At 46.8% G+C, this 17,459-nt stretch overlaps 1 protein-coding gene across 1 annotated transcript; it reads left to right on the top strand.

Moving 5' to 3' along the window:
• Positions 1 to 7,646: 7,646 nt before the first annotated feature.
• DTYMK (deoxythymidylate kinase) lies at positions 7,647 to 17,432 on the top strand. Its single transcript, XM_079782292.1, has 5 exons — positions 7,647 to 7,794; positions 8,730 to 8,838; positions 13,168 to 13,258; positions 14,449 to 14,646; positions 16,993 to 17,432. The coding sequence occupies exons 1-5, from the start codon at positions 7,665 to 7,667 to the stop codon at positions 17,101 to 17,103; spliced, it is 639 nt and encodes a 212-aa protein (XP_079638418.1). The 5' UTR covers positions 7,647 to 7,664; the 3' UTR covers positions 17,104 to 17,432.
• Positions 17,433 to 17,459: the final 27 nt, after the last annotated feature.

The raw sequence follows: 17,459 nt of genomic DNA, 5'->3' as shown, positions 1-17,459 counted from the left end.
CTCATCAATCTATCCCTTTCAAAAGTTAAAAAAAAAAAAAAAAGTACCCCCTTCTCTATGTGGACGAAAAGGGGCCACATACTAAACCTGGAAAGCTCAGGGCAGGCCTGCATGCTGGCCTTACAAACTCAGAAACCTAAAATAACCACAAAGGATGGTCTGAGATTAAAACTTTTTAACTAAAATCAGTTTATGGTGGGTAATCATGTCCTAGGCTAGACTCTTCCCTGACAGGTAAATTTTCACCTTAAACCTGTCGTCTTTTTGCATCTAGGATAACATATGTTTGGAATGTCAAAGTGATTTCTTTTCCAGACCCCTCAAAACATAGGTACTGCAACAGAGCAAGACCACAAATCCTCTCCTTACTGAGTTAATTGTTGACTGTTAACTATCCTGCACCCACCTATTTAAAAAATGTATATGTCTGTCATTATACTTTTTATCCAATCCCAGAGGTTTCTCCTGCTTTGCTTTCTCTTGCCTCCCTAATCTATTACCAACAGATTTCTTGTGACCCACTCTTGTATTTTTATTATAATGTATAAAATAAGGTGTGAAACTGCCATTCTCTGGAGCATTTTCTCAATCCATTGAGATTTTGCTTCCCAGCAATTGTGGACAGTTCGGCTCAAATAAACTCACAAAAATTCTCTACAGGTTTGAATGTTTCTTACGTTGACACCTAAACCCGAAATTTTTAAAAATTGAAACGTTTTTGCCCACTTTACATTCATTATGAAAATTCAAACTATCCAGGAACTTACAAAGGAGTTTTCCCCACCTCTGGAAGGTACTGGACTGTGACTGTCTTATTCACCTTTGAATCCAAATGGTAGCAGTTTGGGTGCATTCTTTCTGGCCCCATTTAATGCTTGATGAGAAGATGCCCACACGCATGCATACATAACTAAATACTACCCTTATTTTTTTATTGTTTTAAGTGGCTAAGGCTTTTTTAAAATAGGCTTTATTTTTTAGAGTAGTTTGGGGCTCTCAGAAAAATTTAGAAGAAAATAGAGTTCTTGTATAACCCTTCCACAGAAACATGAACTGGGTTTTCTCCAATATAAACATTTTGTATTGGTGTGGTTCATTATTAGGATTGATGAAACAACATTGATACATCATTATTAACTAAAGTCCATAGTTCACATTAAGGTTCACTTTGTTGTACAATTTTGTTAAGTACCCACCATTACAGTATCATACAGAAGTTTCTCTACCCTAAAAATTCCCTGTGCTCTGCCTGTTCATCCCTCCTCCCCCCACAACCCCTGGCAAACTCTGATCTGTCTACTATCTCTATAGTTTTGCCTTTTCCAGAGTATCATATAGTTGGAATTATACAGTATGTAACCTTTCAGGTTAGCTTTTTTCACTTAGTAATACTGTATGCATTTAAGTTTCCTCTATGCCCTTTCCTGGCTTTATAGATTCTTTCTTCTTAATAGCCAGATATTTCATTTTCTGTATGTACCACAGTTTTTCCATTCACCTATTGAAGAACATCTAGGTTGCTTCCAAGTTTTGTCAAGAATAAAGCTGCTTTCCTTACTCATGTGCAGGGTTTCTGTTTGTTTTTTTAAATATATTTTTATTGATTTCAGAGAGGAAGGGAGAGGGATAGTTAGAAACATCAATGATGAGAGAGAATCATTAATGGGCTGCCTCCTGTACACTCCCTACTGGGGATTGAGCCCTCACCCTGGGCATGTACCTTGACCAGGAATCCAACCTTGACCTCTTGATTCATAGGTCAACTCTCAACCATTGAGCCACACTGCCAGGCCATGCACAGGTGGGTTTTTTTAAATATTTTTATTGATTTTTAGAGAGAGAGAGAAACATTGATGTGAGAGAAACATCCATCAGCTGCCTCCTGCACACACCCTACTGTGAATCAAGCCCGAAACCCAGTGCATGGGATGATGCTCAACCAACTGAGCAACAGTGGCCAGGGCTCAGAGTATTGTATTTTCTAAGTGCTGATAATTTTAAATGAACTAACTCTCTACTAAGGATGTTTCCACACTTTTGTTAACCTTAGATTCCATCAGGCTTTATCTTTGCTAACATGATAGAAAAAGAAATAACCAACCCTAACCGGTTTGGCTCAGTGGATAGAGCGTAGGCCTGCGGACTGAAAGGTCCCGGGTTCGATTCCGGTCAAGGGCATGTACCTTGGTTGCAGGCACATCCCCAGTGGGAGGTGTGCAGGAGGCAGCTGATCGATGTTTCTGACTCTCTATCCCTCTCCCTTCGTCTCTGTAAAAAATCAATAAAATATATTTTAAAAAAAGGGAAAAAAAAGAAAGAAACAAAAATCCACTTCGGTGTTTAATTTGTATTTCTTTGATTTTAAGTGAGGCTAAACATATTTTTACATATTTGTTGGCTATTTGTTGTTCTCGTCTAAAAATATAATTATTATTATTATAGAAAATAAATCACATATTGTGCCCTTCATATATCATATACTGAAAATAACATTTTCCAGATGGCAGTTTGTCATTCACTCATATAAGAAAACTGATGAAGCCCTAGCCAGCTTGGCTCAGTGGATAGAGCGTCGGCCTGTGGACTGAAGGGTCCCAGGTTCGATTCCGGCCAAGGGCACATGCCTGGGTTCGATTCCGGCCAAGGGCACATGCCTTGATCCCCAGTAGGGGGCGTGCAAGAGGCAGCCAATCAATAACTATCTCTCATCATTGATGTTTCTATCTCTCTCTCCTCCCTTCCTGTCTGAAATCAATAAAGAAATATATTTTAAAAAAAGAAAAAGAAAACTGATGAATTCTTTTACAGGGACCCTGTTTTAGAAGCTGCCAAATGAGAGCCAACTCCCTTACTTTCTTCTCATTGCTCTATACTCTGGAGCAGCATTGCTCAATCTTAAGACTATGACATTTGGGATCTGATTCTCTGCTGTGGGGCTGTCCTGTGTCTTGTAGGCTGTTTAGCAGCTTCCTCTACCCACCTTACACTCTCTCTAAAAATCAATGGAAAAAATAACCTCAGGTGAGCATTAGTAAGAAAAAAAAAAGTCCCCAGTTGAGAACCAGAGTTTTAGGGGAAGGCTAAGCTACTCTAACCAAGAAACCCAACCAAATCCAGTGGCTTAGAAAAAAGTTTTATTTCTTATGTAATTGTCCAGGGGCAGATGGCCATGCCCATGGGGTCACAGAAACCCAGATTCCTTCCAAGTGGTGTCTGCTCCTAAAGGGCCTCGTCATTGTCTTCATGGTCAAGGCTGGGTTGCAAGGAGGGCAGGGCAGGGAATAGGGACAGTGTTCAGTTTGCTATTTGAAGGAGCACATGCCACTTCTCACATTTCATTGGTGGTAACTTAGACACCTAGGCACATCTAACTGCAATGGAGGCTGGGAAATGGATTCTGGTAGGGCAGTGGTGTGCCCAGCACAATCTATTCTTCTGGAAGTAGGTGAGTGCTATGGACTGAATATCCCCACTCCCCCCAAATTATTCTTAGGCTGAATCCTAAACCCTTAATGTGACTGTAGTTGGAGAATTAAAAGGAAGACACCAGAGCTCTCTCTCCCCAACACCTTACAGTGGAAAGTCAGGTGAGGACACAGGCATCTGCAACCCAAAGGGAGAACTCTGACCAACATCAACCCTCCTGCTGCCTTGATCTTGGACTTCCAGCCTCCAGAACTGTGAGAAAATAGATCTGCTGTCTAAGCTGCCCATCTGTGGTGTTTGTTATGAGCCTAGCTAAGAGAGAGACTTTGGTGGATGTCTGATAGCTCCTGTGAGATGGAAGGTATAGCACACTGAGCAACAGAACAGTGCAAGGGTTTGAGTCCTTTTATTTTTTTTTAATGGAAAATCTCAAATACAAAAGTAGAGAAAAACCTAATGAATCCCAGGCACCTGCCAGTTTCAGCAACTTTGGACCAATTTTGTTTCACCTGTCTCCAAAAACATTCAAACACAGCATCCCTGCCCTAACCGGTTTGGCTCAGTGGATAGAGCATCGGCCTGCGGACTGAAGGATCCCAGGTTTGATTCCGGTCAAGGGCATGTACCTTGGTTGTGGGTACATTCCTGGCCGGGGGTGTGCAGGAGGCGGCTGATTGATGTTTCTCTCTCATCATTTCTCTCTCATCGATGTTTCCAACTCTCTATCCCTCTCCCTTCCTCTCTGTAAAAAATCAATAAAATAAAATAAAAAAACACACAGCATCCCATCATGTCCTCCACAGAGTGGACACCCTTGTGCCCACCTGCCTATCAGAAGGTAGGGTGAAGAGATCCTTCCTACTTGCACTGCTCCAGGCAGACTGTGCTACATCAGGTCAGGGTAGCAGGGCACGAAGAAGAGTGCATGTCCAGGTGCAAAGGCTTGTGTATGCCCATGTCAGGGCTACGAGGTGAGGACCTGAGGCCTGGAGGTACAGCAGTCACAGTGACCAGGAAGGAAAAGCTAAGAGAACTGCTAAGGTGCTGACATCTTTTGACAACATTTGACATCACTGAGCAGCAGGAGTGCTTGGCTGCCTCATCTAGGTTTTGTGTTATTTGAGATAATTGAATACCACAGTCAGGCTAATATTCTGGTCTGCGCAGTTAAAGGCATCCTGATAAAAGAGAGGCATGATAGCCCGGCCGGAGTGGTTCAGTGGTTGAGTGTTCACCTATGAACCAGGAGGTCTTGGTTCAATTCCTGGTCAGGGCACATGCCAGGGTTTCAGGTTTAATCCCCAGTGTGTGTGTGTGTGTGTGTGGGGGGGGGGGGTGCTGGGAGATTCTCTCTCATCATTGGTGTTTCTATCTCGCCCTCTCCCTTTCTGAAATCAACAAATATATATTTTAAAAAGGCATGATACACACACACACACACACACACAATTTTTTTTTAAAAAAGGCATGACATGTTGGAAGAAGAGGAAGCAAAGTTGAAGGAGCACATGCCACTTCTCATGTTGTGCTCCTTCACTTGTTGTAGCTTAGTAACAAACTACTTGTGCTGGCTTAGCCATTTCTGCATTAAAAAGCGCACCCCATCTCCCTACTCAGTATGCAAGGCCCCATCAGCCAGGTCCCCTCTATTTTCATGGGTGACCAGGACAGCTGTGTATTCACAAAGGTTCCCATCTGCCTGGTGAGCTGGTCCTACAGATGTGGTACAAGGCTGTCCAGGTGTCTGACCAGTGGGGTCAGACCAAACCTGGGTTCAGCAACCTTGGTACTTGGGTTCTGGCTAGGAAAGGATTCAGAGCAAGACCCAAACTGTAAGAGAACCTTTATTTGGAGCTTGGTGGTGAGGAATGATAATGTACCTGGGGTTTTAAGGGTGGAGATTTTAGGGGAGGTCCCAGGGAAGGATCTTAATATTCAGCAGTTTTCCAGGTGCATCCTTTCAGGGTTGTGGTCTCCACTGATTGGTTGGCACCAGGGCAGGGGGTCTTTATTCCATGTGTGGCTGGTTTTATTGCTTATCTGGGCCTGGAGCTGAAATACAATTTGAGGCCTAGATGTTATTTCTAGGGAGGAAAGGTCAGGGGGTCCAAACCTCTTGACCAGTGATGTGCTAGGGGAGGAAAAGTTACCCTGGGGGCAAGGTCCCACTCTACAATTGATTGTCCATTGTTAGGCACCTGGGGCTTTCCCCCCTGATGCCTATACCTGGCCCATCTTCCTTGTCTGTCATGTCTAACTGCCTCCAGCACTGAGACTTATCCAATGCCGGGAGGGTCCTCTCTCGAATCCCTTCCTCCTTTTGAAGGCAAGGAGATGGACATTTTATTTTTTTTAAGGGGTATTTTATTTATTTTTTGTTAATCCTCACCCGAGGATATTTTTCCATTGATTTTTTTTTTTTTTTTTTGAGAGAGAGTGGGAGGGAAAGACAGAAATATCGATGTGAGAGAAACACATGGATTGGTTGCCTCAGGGCCTGGGTGGGGGAGGAGCCTGTAATCGAGGTACCTGTCCTTGATGGGAATCTAACCTGGGACCCTTTGGTCCACAGGCCGAAGCTCTATCCACTGAGCCAAACCTGCTAGGGCAGGAGATGGACATTTCAGAAGACATCAATGAGACAACAGGCTATTGCTTACCTACGTAAAGCGGTATTAAGCAACAGTCATTCTGTCATGAGCTTTCATTGGGTCCTGCTACAGTAACAAAGAACCCCAAAGTCTCAGTGACTTAACTCAGTTTTTCTTACTGGAGCTACCTATCAGCTGCAGTGGCTGTAGCTTTGCTGTGGCCATATGTCTTATTCCAGAATTCAGAATGAAAAAGCAGCCCTAATTGCACGCAAGCTGCTCTCACATGGGGGATGGGTGAACCAAACTGCTTTCAAAGCTTCTGCCTGAACGGGTGCTGTCAGCTGTGATTACTTTACAGCAGCTTGGAAGTCACATGGCCAAGCTCAACATCAAGGAAGGAAGCAAATAATTGGAAACAATATAATCTATCACCCTTCCAAAACTCACTGTACGTATCTTGGGTAATACTATCATTGGGCTTCCGCAACCACCGAGAGAAGGGGGTGGGGGGTAGGGTGGAGGGGAGGAAAGGTTGGAAATGGCCCCAAGGTCTTCAGCCCAGGCGCTGAACCGGCGGACGGGAAGCCACTGCCATTCTCAACCCTAAAGGCGGTGACTCACGGACCTCTTCTTGGTCTGCAGCAGCGAGGCAGGTGGTTCTCAACAGCTCACTAGAGAACAGCCTGGAATTTCACATCTACATTTCTGCTGCATCCACCTGCCCAAAACAGTGGCCTCCAAAGTTTGTACCAGTGCCTCTAAGGGCAACCTAAGCCAGCACGACACAGACATTCTAGAAAACCTAATTCCTGGCTTGCTCCGTTCTGAGTACTCGTGTCCCCACAATGTGATGGTATCGGGGACCGGCCTTCGGGGTGATAAGGTTTAGACAGGTCAGAGGGCTGACCCCTCATGTGGGAAAAGTGCGCTTGTTAGGAGAGGAAGGCGGCACCCCCAAGTGCGCAGTGTCACCTGGAAGATGCCGCCGCACCCTGAGACAAGAGCAGCAAACATGACTGAACGCTCTCTAGATGCCGCTCTCTAGATGCTCAGACCAGACGTGTCGCCTCCCTACGACAGGGACCGCTCCTGGTCGGTGGCCACATGTCACAGACGAAACGACCGCCCTTCTTTCCTTTCTCCTGTGAGTGTGCACACGTAGTCTTTGCAAGTGGAAGTCTCGGAGCTTGGCAGGCCCGTGTTTCACTAGGCTGTCGGGTGGGCCCTGTGCAGACAGCGACTCCCAGCGCTGCTGGACACCGACGGAGCGGGCGTGACCGGCGGGCGTTACAATACACGGCCTGCTCGCGAGACCTGCCTGCGGCCCGCGCCGCCCTTCGGCCGCAGCTCGACGCGGACTCGCCTCTAGCCCTCCCGGGCCCGAGCCTCCGGCCCACGCGCCTCAGCCTAGTTTCCTGGCGCCACCGAGCACTAAGTCCCGCTTCCGGCCTATAGGCGGGGACTCCGCCGGAAGAAGCGGTGCGAACAGCCGTTCTCGCTCCGCCCCCCTCGTCAGCTCTAGCCAATCCGACCAACGATGGAAAATAGCAGCCAATCCTAGCACGCGCCGCTGACGCCAGCCAATGGAAGCTCCGCGCGACGGCGCGGTATTTTGGAGCCCGGGAGGGCGGCGGGGACGCAGCCATGGCGGGACGGCGCGGGGCGCTCATCGTGCTGGAAGGCGTCGACCGTGCCGGGAAGAGCACGCAGAGCCGTAAGCTGGTGGCCGCGCTATGCGCCGCCGGCCATCGCGCCGAGCTGCTACGCTTCCCGGGTGGGTAGAGCGCTCGGGCGGGCCTGGCAGGCGGTGGGGAGCTGCGGGCGGGAAAGGTCGGGCGGCGGGAGCCCGGGGGCTGGAGCACTGTTGGGAGCAGGGGGAACGCAGATCCGGGGACCGAATGTGTTCGCCCCGCCCGGGTCTCCCCCGAATCTGCCGAGTTGTTATTGAGGGCCGGTTGGCTGTGGTCTCATCCAAAGGTGTCTGGGAATGAAGAAACCGAGCCTCATGCCGACCTTACTTTAATCGACCTGTGCAGAGATGGTTTACCTGGAGCTCTGTGGTTGCCGTCTGTGGACATTATTGGCTTTCTCACTTGTTATTCCTGTGGTCTCTGTGTCCTGTCCGTCAGTATTGATGCATCCGTGCCCCCCTTTTTTTTGCACAGCTGTATTGATCTGTAATTGATTTACAGTAACGTGCATATGTGGGAAGTGTGTGGTTGATGAGCTTCGACATAATTATACACCCGTGAAACTGTCTTCACAATCAAAACTGTATCTGTCATCCCCAAAAGTTTGCTAGGGGTGTTTTGTTTTTGCTTGTTTTATTTTTTATTGTTGATAGTATTACAGATATCTCCCATTTTCCCCCGTGTTTCACTAGGCTGTCGCGTGGGCCCTGTGCAGACAGCGACTCCCTGTGCAGAGCTGCGGGCGGGAAAGGTCGGGATTGCTGGTGCTGTTTTATAATCCATGTCTCAGATTTCTGTTTATTTTTTAAAAAAAATATACTATCACTAGAGGCCCTGTGTACAAAATTCGTGCATTGGGGGTGGAGGGGTGTCCCTCAGCCCAGCTTGCACCCTCTCCAATCTGGGACCCCTCAGGGGATGTCTGACTGCCGGTTTAGGACCAGAAGTTAAGTTCAAACTGTTCTAATGTAGATGGAAAGCCTTACTTTTGTGTGTTTCTCTCTCTCTCTCTTTTTAGAAAGATCAACTGAAATTGGCAGACTTCTGAGTTCTTACTTGGAAAAGAAGAGTGAGGTGGAGGATCACTCGGTGCACCTACTTTTCTCTGCAAACCGCTGGGAACAAGTGTAATACCATTGCCCTCCATCTCTCCCCCAGTGCTTTTCTCCCTCTTGAGATTCAGGATGGCGGTGGACAGTGATGCTGGAGGCTGTACCTTTACAAGGTTCTTTTAGTCACCAGTCCTGTGACCAGATCTAATCGCTGTGTACTCCCAAAGAGCACTGATTAATGCTTTTCCTGCCTCCTGCCCACCACCTCTTTTAGTCAATTAATTAATTTCCTTTAGGTAGCTTTAGGTTTACAGAAAGGGTTATCAGAAAATACTAAATTGTCCAATACTCCTGTCCCTTCCTGCTCCCCCACAGTTTTATTTTTTAAAATCTATTTTTATTGATTTTTTACAGAGAGGAAGGGAAAGGGATAGAGAGTTAGAAACATCAATGAGAGAGAAACATCAATCAGCTGCCTCCTGCACACCCCCTACTGGAGATGTGCCTGAAACCAAGGTTCATGCCCTTGACTGGAATTGAACCTGGGACCCTTCAGTCCGCAGGCCAACCCTCTATCCACTGAGCCAAACCAGTTAGGGCCCTCCACAGTTTTCTTGATTATATCTTTGTTTAACTGAGGTTCACATTTTAGGTTGGTATCTTATCCTCTCCCAACCCCTTTTTGTTTTACATCTCAAGAGTCCTCTCAACATTTAACTATATGGTGTGTGCTTTCAGAGGCTCTTGTTTCCATTTACACGTATGTAGATAACACATTGGAGTTGTTTCGTTATAAATAAATGGGAACCTACTATGCAGCTGCTTTCTAACTGCCTTACAGACCTTTGATATCTGAAGGAGGCCTCTCTTCTCACTCTTTCCTATGCTGTAGCCTGCTCTCCAGAAGGGCGTTCACAGCAGATGTTGATGGACATTCAGGGGTTTTGCATTGTCCCTCTTATAAGCAGGGACAGTGCTCTGCTCTCCTCTGCTTAGCTTGCTGTCTTGCTTGGAAAGGCCTTCCCCACTGTAATACCACTCTTAAGACACCAACACCATTTTTATAATCTCACATCTGCAATTTATGGATATATTTGTTCTGATTTTATTTTGTTTTATTTTTGTGGCTTTGTAGAAAAGTAATGTAGGCCCAATTCAAAGTGAGAAATAATGCTATTTCCTAAATAGTAGTCTTGTCCCTGGTGTGGAAAAGACCTCCTGTCGGTTGTCCCTCTGTTCTGCCACAACACACAGTTCCCTTTGCAGATCATTCCGGCCACTACTGTCAGATTAGCGTTCCTAAGACTTGGAAGTCCTTGGGTGATAGGTCAGGTGCTGAGTTCACAAATGGTACCATTGCCCACCATCTGTGTGACTTTGGTCTTGCTCAGCCCAAAACCACAGCTTCATCATTGGCATAACAGTGCCCCTTGTAGGTCTGGTGTGACAGTCACCTGAAGTCGGCCAGGCAGGGTGGGAGCAAGTGCTTGGTAAGCCTCAGCTGTTTTGAATTCATCCTTGTACTTGAAGCACTTTGTGCGGAAAATGATTTCCTCCAGCCATTTAATCTTTCATCCTTAGTTTTGCTTCATCTGAACTGGGTAGATGGTGGTCCCTGCAAATACTTCAAAACAGCCGAAGCTGGTTTGGCTCAGTGGATAGAGCGTCGGCCTGCGGACTGAAGGGTCCCGGGTTCGATTCCGGTCAAGGGCATGTACCTTGGTTGCGGGCACATCTGTGCAGGAGGCAGCTGATCGATGTTTCTGACTCTCTATCTCTCTCCCTTCCTCTCTGTAAAAAATCAATAAAATATTAAAAAAAAAATACTTCAAAACAATGGGGGTAACACCCTTCAGATCCCGCCCTATTTCCTTTTACCAAAACCTTCCTATCCTCTATGCCTTAACTATCTCCATGTAGGAAAGTATCCCTAGAAATAAGTGATTTCTCTTACTTCTCATAGTAATTTACTACTCTGCCTGTTTTTGTTTTTTTTAAAATATATTTTATTGATTTTTCACAGAGAGGAAGAGAGAGGGACAGAGAGCCAGAAACATTGATGATAGAGAAACATCGATCAGCTGCCTCCTGCACAACCCCCACTGGGGATGTGCCCGCAACCAAGGTACATGCCCTTGACCGGAATCAAACCCGGGACCTTTCAGTCCGCAGGTCAACACTCTATCCACTGAGCCAAACCGGTCTCGGCTACTCTGCCTGTTTTTAAACTTATTATGAAATAAGTTCAGTCAGCTGGAAAGGTTGTAAGACTAGTACCAAGAATTCCCATAAGCCTTTCACCAACCGTCACCTATGATTTTTTTTTTTTTAAATATATTCCATTGATTTTTTACAGAGAGGAAGGGAGAGGTAGAAACATAGAGAGCTAGAAACATCGATGAGAGAGAAACATCTACCAGCCGCCTCCTGCACACCCCCTACCGGGGATGTGCCCGCAACCAATGTACATGCCCTTGACCGGAATCGAACCTGGGACCCTTCAGTCCGCAGACCGATGCTCTATCCACCGAGCTAAACCGGTTTCGGCTTATTTTACTTAATGATGGCCCCAAAGCTCAAAAGTAGTTGAGCGGGGGGGCGGGGGCGGGGGGAAGAGTAGTTATGCTGGCAATTTGCATGTGCCAAAGAAGAAATAAGGGCTCTTTAAGTGAAAGGTGAAAGTTTTTCACTCAAGGAAAGAAAACATGCTGAGGTAAAGCTACAGTAGGAACAAGTCTACTTATAAAATTGCCCAATTTATAAATTCAACTTTATTGTGTGTGTGTGTGTGTGTGTGTGTGTGTGTGTGTGTGTGTGTGAAAAAACAGTATATATAGGGTTTGGTACTATCTGGTTTCAGGCATCCCCTGGGATCCTAGAATGTATCTCTTGCAGATAGGGGGATGACTGTACATATCTACACTGAAACTCAGTTCATGCTAACACCTGTTGCAGTCCAGAATCACAGGGCTCCCCCACAGTTTTCTTGTTTATATCTTTGATGAATTTAAGTTCACAGTAAAACAAGTTCCCTACTGAACCACAGACATCACTGAGAGTAGTTCATTAGGGGACCTGCCCGCCTGCAGTCCACACCTCTGTAAGAGCCTTGTAGTGGTCAAGGTGGTGGGCAGCTCTGTCCTTAGCACATGGGCACAGAGAGTGCTGTGTTAAGTCTCTGGGGCAGGTTTTCCCTGTGTGTTCATGTGGGATATAGTTAGGTTCATTCAACTATACAATTTTAGGGTTTCTTTCATCTTTGTTTTAATTTTCATTTTTGAATTCAAAAATATATGGTTCTAAAAGTTAAAACCATACAAAATATGTCACTGCCCTACCCATTTCCCATCTGTCCAACACCTGTCCTCCACTGTGGGGAATAGTGTCCCCTCCTTATGTATTTATTTATTTATAAAATAAGCAGATAGGTATGTATCGTCCTGATAACTTTTTTTTTTTGTGTGTGTGTGTGTGTGATATACCTTATTGAAAAGGTAGTCAGCCATATGTACTTGTTTGTACTTTGCTTTATTAGTGACACATTAGGAGACTGGTTTATATCTTCTTATGGACGTCTTTCTCATTTTTTTAAAAAATATTTTTATTGATTTCAGAGAGGAAAGGAGAGGGAGAGAGAAACATCAATGATGAGAGAATCATTGATAGGCTGCCTCCTGCACGCCCCCTACTGGGGATCAAGCCCGCAACCCGGCATGTGCTCTTGACTGGAATCAAACCAGGGACCCTTCAGGCCACAGGCGACCCTCCATCCACTGAGCCAAACCGGTTAGGACTTTCTCATTCTTTATACAGTTGCATCTTCTCTGTTGTGCATGTGCCATACTTCCTGTTTGCAGGTTAGGTAGTTTTTTAATGGCTTGTGGTCACAGATGAAGCTGTGATGAGAACTGCATCTCGCTGTTGCAAGTGTGATCCCCCATCCCTACTCTTCTGTGGGCTTCTCTGGGTCACAGGTGGCAAAAATCCTTTTGTTCCTCCAAGTGCAAGCGACGCTTCTTGCTGATGTCAGACCTTTGTCTTTGCACATCTTCCTAAGCTACTGTCACCTGTGAGAATGTTCTCAGCATCATCTCCTGGCTGAGTCTACTGCTCCACTCTCTTGCCCACAGGCTTCCCTACTGTCTTTGTCAGTGATGTCTGTGGTTCATTAGGGGACTTGTGTTTCACATTGGGCTTTGCTGGGAGTGCCTGTGTGGCATCTAGGAGGAGATCCAGAGCTCTTTTTTTTTTTAATTTTTAAATAAGAATAAGGTCACAAATCACTGGCCTGCAATCCCTGCCAGGTTACTGAATTACTGAATTGTCATCAGGATGATTGTCACATGACGGTTCTGGGGATGTGGAGCTGGGTCCATGGCTCAGAAGCATTTTCTATTTTTTTAGGCCATTGATTAAGGAGAAGTTGAGCCAGGGCATCACCCTCATCGTGGACAGATATGCGTTTTCTGGTGTTGCCTTTACCAATGCCAAGGAGGTGAGTGCTGCCCAGCCCGGTGGGACACCACTAGTGTGACTGTCCAGAGCAAGGCCATGACATCACACAGCAAGTTCTGTGGTCCTTATGTCCATCCGCTGGAATCTGGTCTTATCTAAGGGAAGGGCAAACACTGGGGTAGCTGCAGCTTGTTTTCACATCACACATATCCAGAGGTGGTCCGTCAGCAGGGCTTTCCATCCCAGCCTTGTGTCCAGACCAGATGGTGAGAGCATCTGGTGCTTTGTTTATATTTTCCTGACCTCCTGTCCCAGGAAGAATGGCAGTGACTGTACTGCCCCTTTTTTCCTGCTTTTTATTTAGAAAGTTTCAAATATGTACCAGCAGAGAAAATGATAGATCACCCAGTACTGTGACCCACCAGACACATCATCATTTGCTTCATAAATGCTTCAGTGTGCATCCCCCAAATAACTTTTTTTTTTTTTAAATATATTTTATTGATTTTTCACAGAGGGGAAGAGAGAGGGATAGAGAGTTAGAAACATCGATGAGAGAGAAACATCGATCAGCTGCCTCTTGCACACCCCCTACTGGGGATGTGCCCGCAACCAAGGTACATGCCCTTGACCGGAATCGAACCTGGGACCCTTCAGTCCGCAGGCCGACGCTCTATCCACTGAGCCAAACCGGTTTTGGCCCCAAATAACTTTTTTAAAAAAATCTTCACCAGAGGATATTTTATTGATTTTTAGAGGAAGGAAGAGGGGAGAGAAAGTGAAACAATGATGTGAGAGCAGACCATTGACTGGCTGCCTCCTACACACCCCCCCCCTACCTGGTATTGAGCCAACCACCCAGGTATGTGACCTGACTGGGAATTGAACCTGCAACATTTCTGTGCAAGGGGCCATGCCCAACCAACTGGGCCACAATGTCCAGAGCTCTGTCCACTTTTGAATGTGGTCACAAAATTAAACCAGAAGGAGGTGCCATGGGAAACAGTAAAACATTCACGATCTAAAAAAATCAAGTCACTACTGGGATCCTCACTTCTTGCTGTCTCAAGAAATGGTAGCTCATTTCCCTTCCTTTTTTATGGATTTTATTTTATTTATTTATTTATTTATTTATTTATTAATTATTATTATTTCTTTTTTATGGATTTTAAAACAACACATTAGACCCCATTCAGCTTCTTTATCTGATCATTGGTTTCTTTGCTGCAGAACTTCTCCCTGCATTGGTGCAAGCAACCAGACGTGGGCCTTCCCAAACCAGACCTGGTCGTGTTTCTTCATCTGAGGTTGGCAGAGGCTGTGCAGCGGGGCGGGTTCGGCCGAGAACGCTACGAGGATGGGGCCTTCCAGGAGCGGGCACTGCAATGCTACTACCAGCTCATGGAGGACAGGACCTTAAACTGGAAGGTGAGAGTCACCCTGGTGCCAGAGCTGCACCCAGGAGTGTGGGCACCCTCAGGGTCCCAGTGCCAACTTCTCAAAGTGTGGAAATGGGGTGTCTTGTAGGTGGGTTGGTGGACAGTTTGACAGGCACCAGCCCCACAGCAGCAATCCTCCCTGGTGGGTCCTTTCCAGAGCTGACTGCTCAGCAGGTTCCTGTCCTCTGCTGAGCATTAGCCATGTGACCTTGTCATCCAGAACATAAAATCCCTGAGTTACTCCTCAGGTCACCTTCCTGCTTATTGGAAGAGTAATACTTTATTTGTTGTTTTTTTAATATACTTTATTGATTTTTTTTTTTTTTACAGAGAGGAAGGGAGAGGGTTAGAGAGTTAGAAACATCCACGAGAGAGAAACATCGATCAGCTGCCTCCACGCCCCCTACTGGGGATGTGCCCGCAACCAAGGTACATGCCCTTGACCGGAATCAAACCTGGGACCCTTCAGTCCGCAGGCTGATGCTCTATCCACTGAGCCACACCGGTCAGGGCTGGAAGAGTAATACTTTAGCTTGCAGTCTGTGCTTAGGTCCTTGCATCAGAAGTCAGATTTTGTTCATTTTGGGGTCAGTCCACACCCCGTTTCAGCTGCTAGGGTCAGAGACTGCCTCCCTCACGCCCCTTGTCCTGCACAGTTCCAGCTCCTGGGTGTTCCTGCACCACTTGTGGGGGGCGTACCTGTCTCCTCACTAGCTCCTGGGCAGGAGACGGCTCCTGACTCTGCTGGCCTGGCCTGGGGTGCTTGAGCCCCGACACCACCCCCTGGCCCGCTCAGCCATCTCCCTGTGCTGGGGTTCTCCTTCATCTCTGCGCCGTCATCGGTGCCCTGGCCTCAGTCCCAGGCATCAGTCTCACTCCTCCTTCCCTGTAGATGAGCTACTGTCCTGCCAAAGCAGATCCCACCACTGCCGTCTCTCAGGCACATCTGAATGCCTGGGCTCTAGGGGTCAGGCGGTTCTGCAGGTGCCACCCCAGGCTTGAGCGAGCCGCTTTTATCCTCTGTTGACCAGGTCCTCTGCCGGTCACACGCTGTGTCCGTGAGCTCCGAAAGGTTAAGCTGTTGACCCTGTCACTTGGTGTGTGCTTCCCCACCTCCCTCCTAGGAGCTGAGCCTGCTGCTGGGGTGTGCTCAGGTCAATGCGGAGCCACATGGCCTGTCTGGGGTGATCATGAGCCCTTCCTCCCTATGAGGGAGCAGCAACATAGAGCCTCACATGGCTTTCACTTGTACTGGTAGAGTGTCCCACACTGAACCCTGGAGTCAGTTCCACATGATTTCAATGATTCTAATTTATAACACATTTCAACATCTGCAAGGATCAAGCCAAGAATGTAGAGTGCTAGGAATATGAATCAGGAAACAAACAGAAAACTTGTATTTCCTACTGGCCCACACTTATGTTCATCTCTCCTTCCACGTTTTTGTGTTTTGTTTCCCTCAGCCTTAAGAACTTCCTTTTCTTGTAGGGCAGGTCTCCTAGCATAGACTACTCAGCTTTTGTTTATCTGAAAGTTTTTTGTCTTTTTTTTTTTTTTTTTTTTAGCATTCTTTTTCAAAGTTTTTAAGCAATAAGATACTTCAGAAAAGTTGCTAGTACAAAAACTTCCCCAGGACCATTTGAAAATAAATTGGTGGCTAACACCCCTCACACCATCCAGTATTGCTGTCTGGGAAGGTTCTGTATAAGAGCTATGTGGCTGGAGCAGTGGCTGGCGAGGTGACCTTCAGGGTGTACTTGTGTGGGGTCTCAGGGATCTGGAGGGAGTCATTCTCATTTCTGCCTAGTCTGACCTCATGATTGGATTTTTCTGAGTGCGTCTGCACCCCCCAGGAGCTTTTCCAGAATTGGCTGTTCTTGGCCTAGACTTAGATCGATGGTAGGAGAGGGACTTGAGTTCCCAGTCTCCCCCATCCCGGTGGAGACCAGTTTCTCGTGGGCTGGCTCCCTTGGTACCAAAGGTCCTCATGCTTTCCATGTGAGGACACAGCATTTAATGAGTGAATTTTGTGGCCGATGATGTGGGAATGTAGCCTAGCACAGGCATTGCCCTCTCTCTGCCTCCTCAGCCAGACCTGAGGAGAGCTGATGTGTAGTTACCTCATGGACACATGCCTGGGGGAGTAACAGGGAGGAGAAAGACGATCAGGGGGATGGGGTGTTTCTTCTGCATCTGGGATGCAGCAGGTATGTGGGTCAGCTTCGTCCCAAGGACACAAGCAAAGCCGACCCAGCCCTGTCTGAAATCCACATGCTCACCAAGAACGGTGAAGAGCATTAACCGTTCTTTTTCTCCTGACACCCCATGGCAATAGATGATTGATGCTTCCAAAAGCATTGAAGACGTCCACAAGGAGATCTGTGCACTCTCTGAGGATATCATCCAGACCGCCGCGCCGAGGCCGCTGGGGAAGCTGTGGATGTAAATGTGGAGGGATTATCCCCTTCCCTGGGTCCTGTCAGGCGGGAGCCTTGTGAAAGGCTTGATGTGTGGAGTGTTCACATTGCACAACATGGGGGGCTGTGTACAAGCCGACGACAAGCAGAGCTACGATGGGCCTCTCGAAAGGCCTGGGCACAGGAACTTTGTGGTATGTCGCTCGGCCTTCCTCTGCCCTCTCTCACCCTGAGGATTTGATAAATTATTGCACTTTTTACTGAAACTTAACGATAACCATATCCAAGCAGGTTCAAGATAATTGATATGGCAATCAGTTTGAAACCTGAATTTCTTACAGGCACGAATAAAAATTACTTTGAAAGTATGTTGTCAAAGGCCTCC

This window comes from Cnephaeus nilssonii (genome assembly GCF_951640355.1).
Source record: "Cnephaeus nilssonii genome assembly, chromosome: 10".
NCBI classification, from domain to species: domain Eukaryota; kingdom Metazoa; phylum Chordata; class Mammalia; order Chiroptera; family Vespertilionidae; genus Cnephaeus; species Cnephaeus nilssonii.
This window is presented reverse-complemented; position numbering and strand designations above follow the sequence as displayed.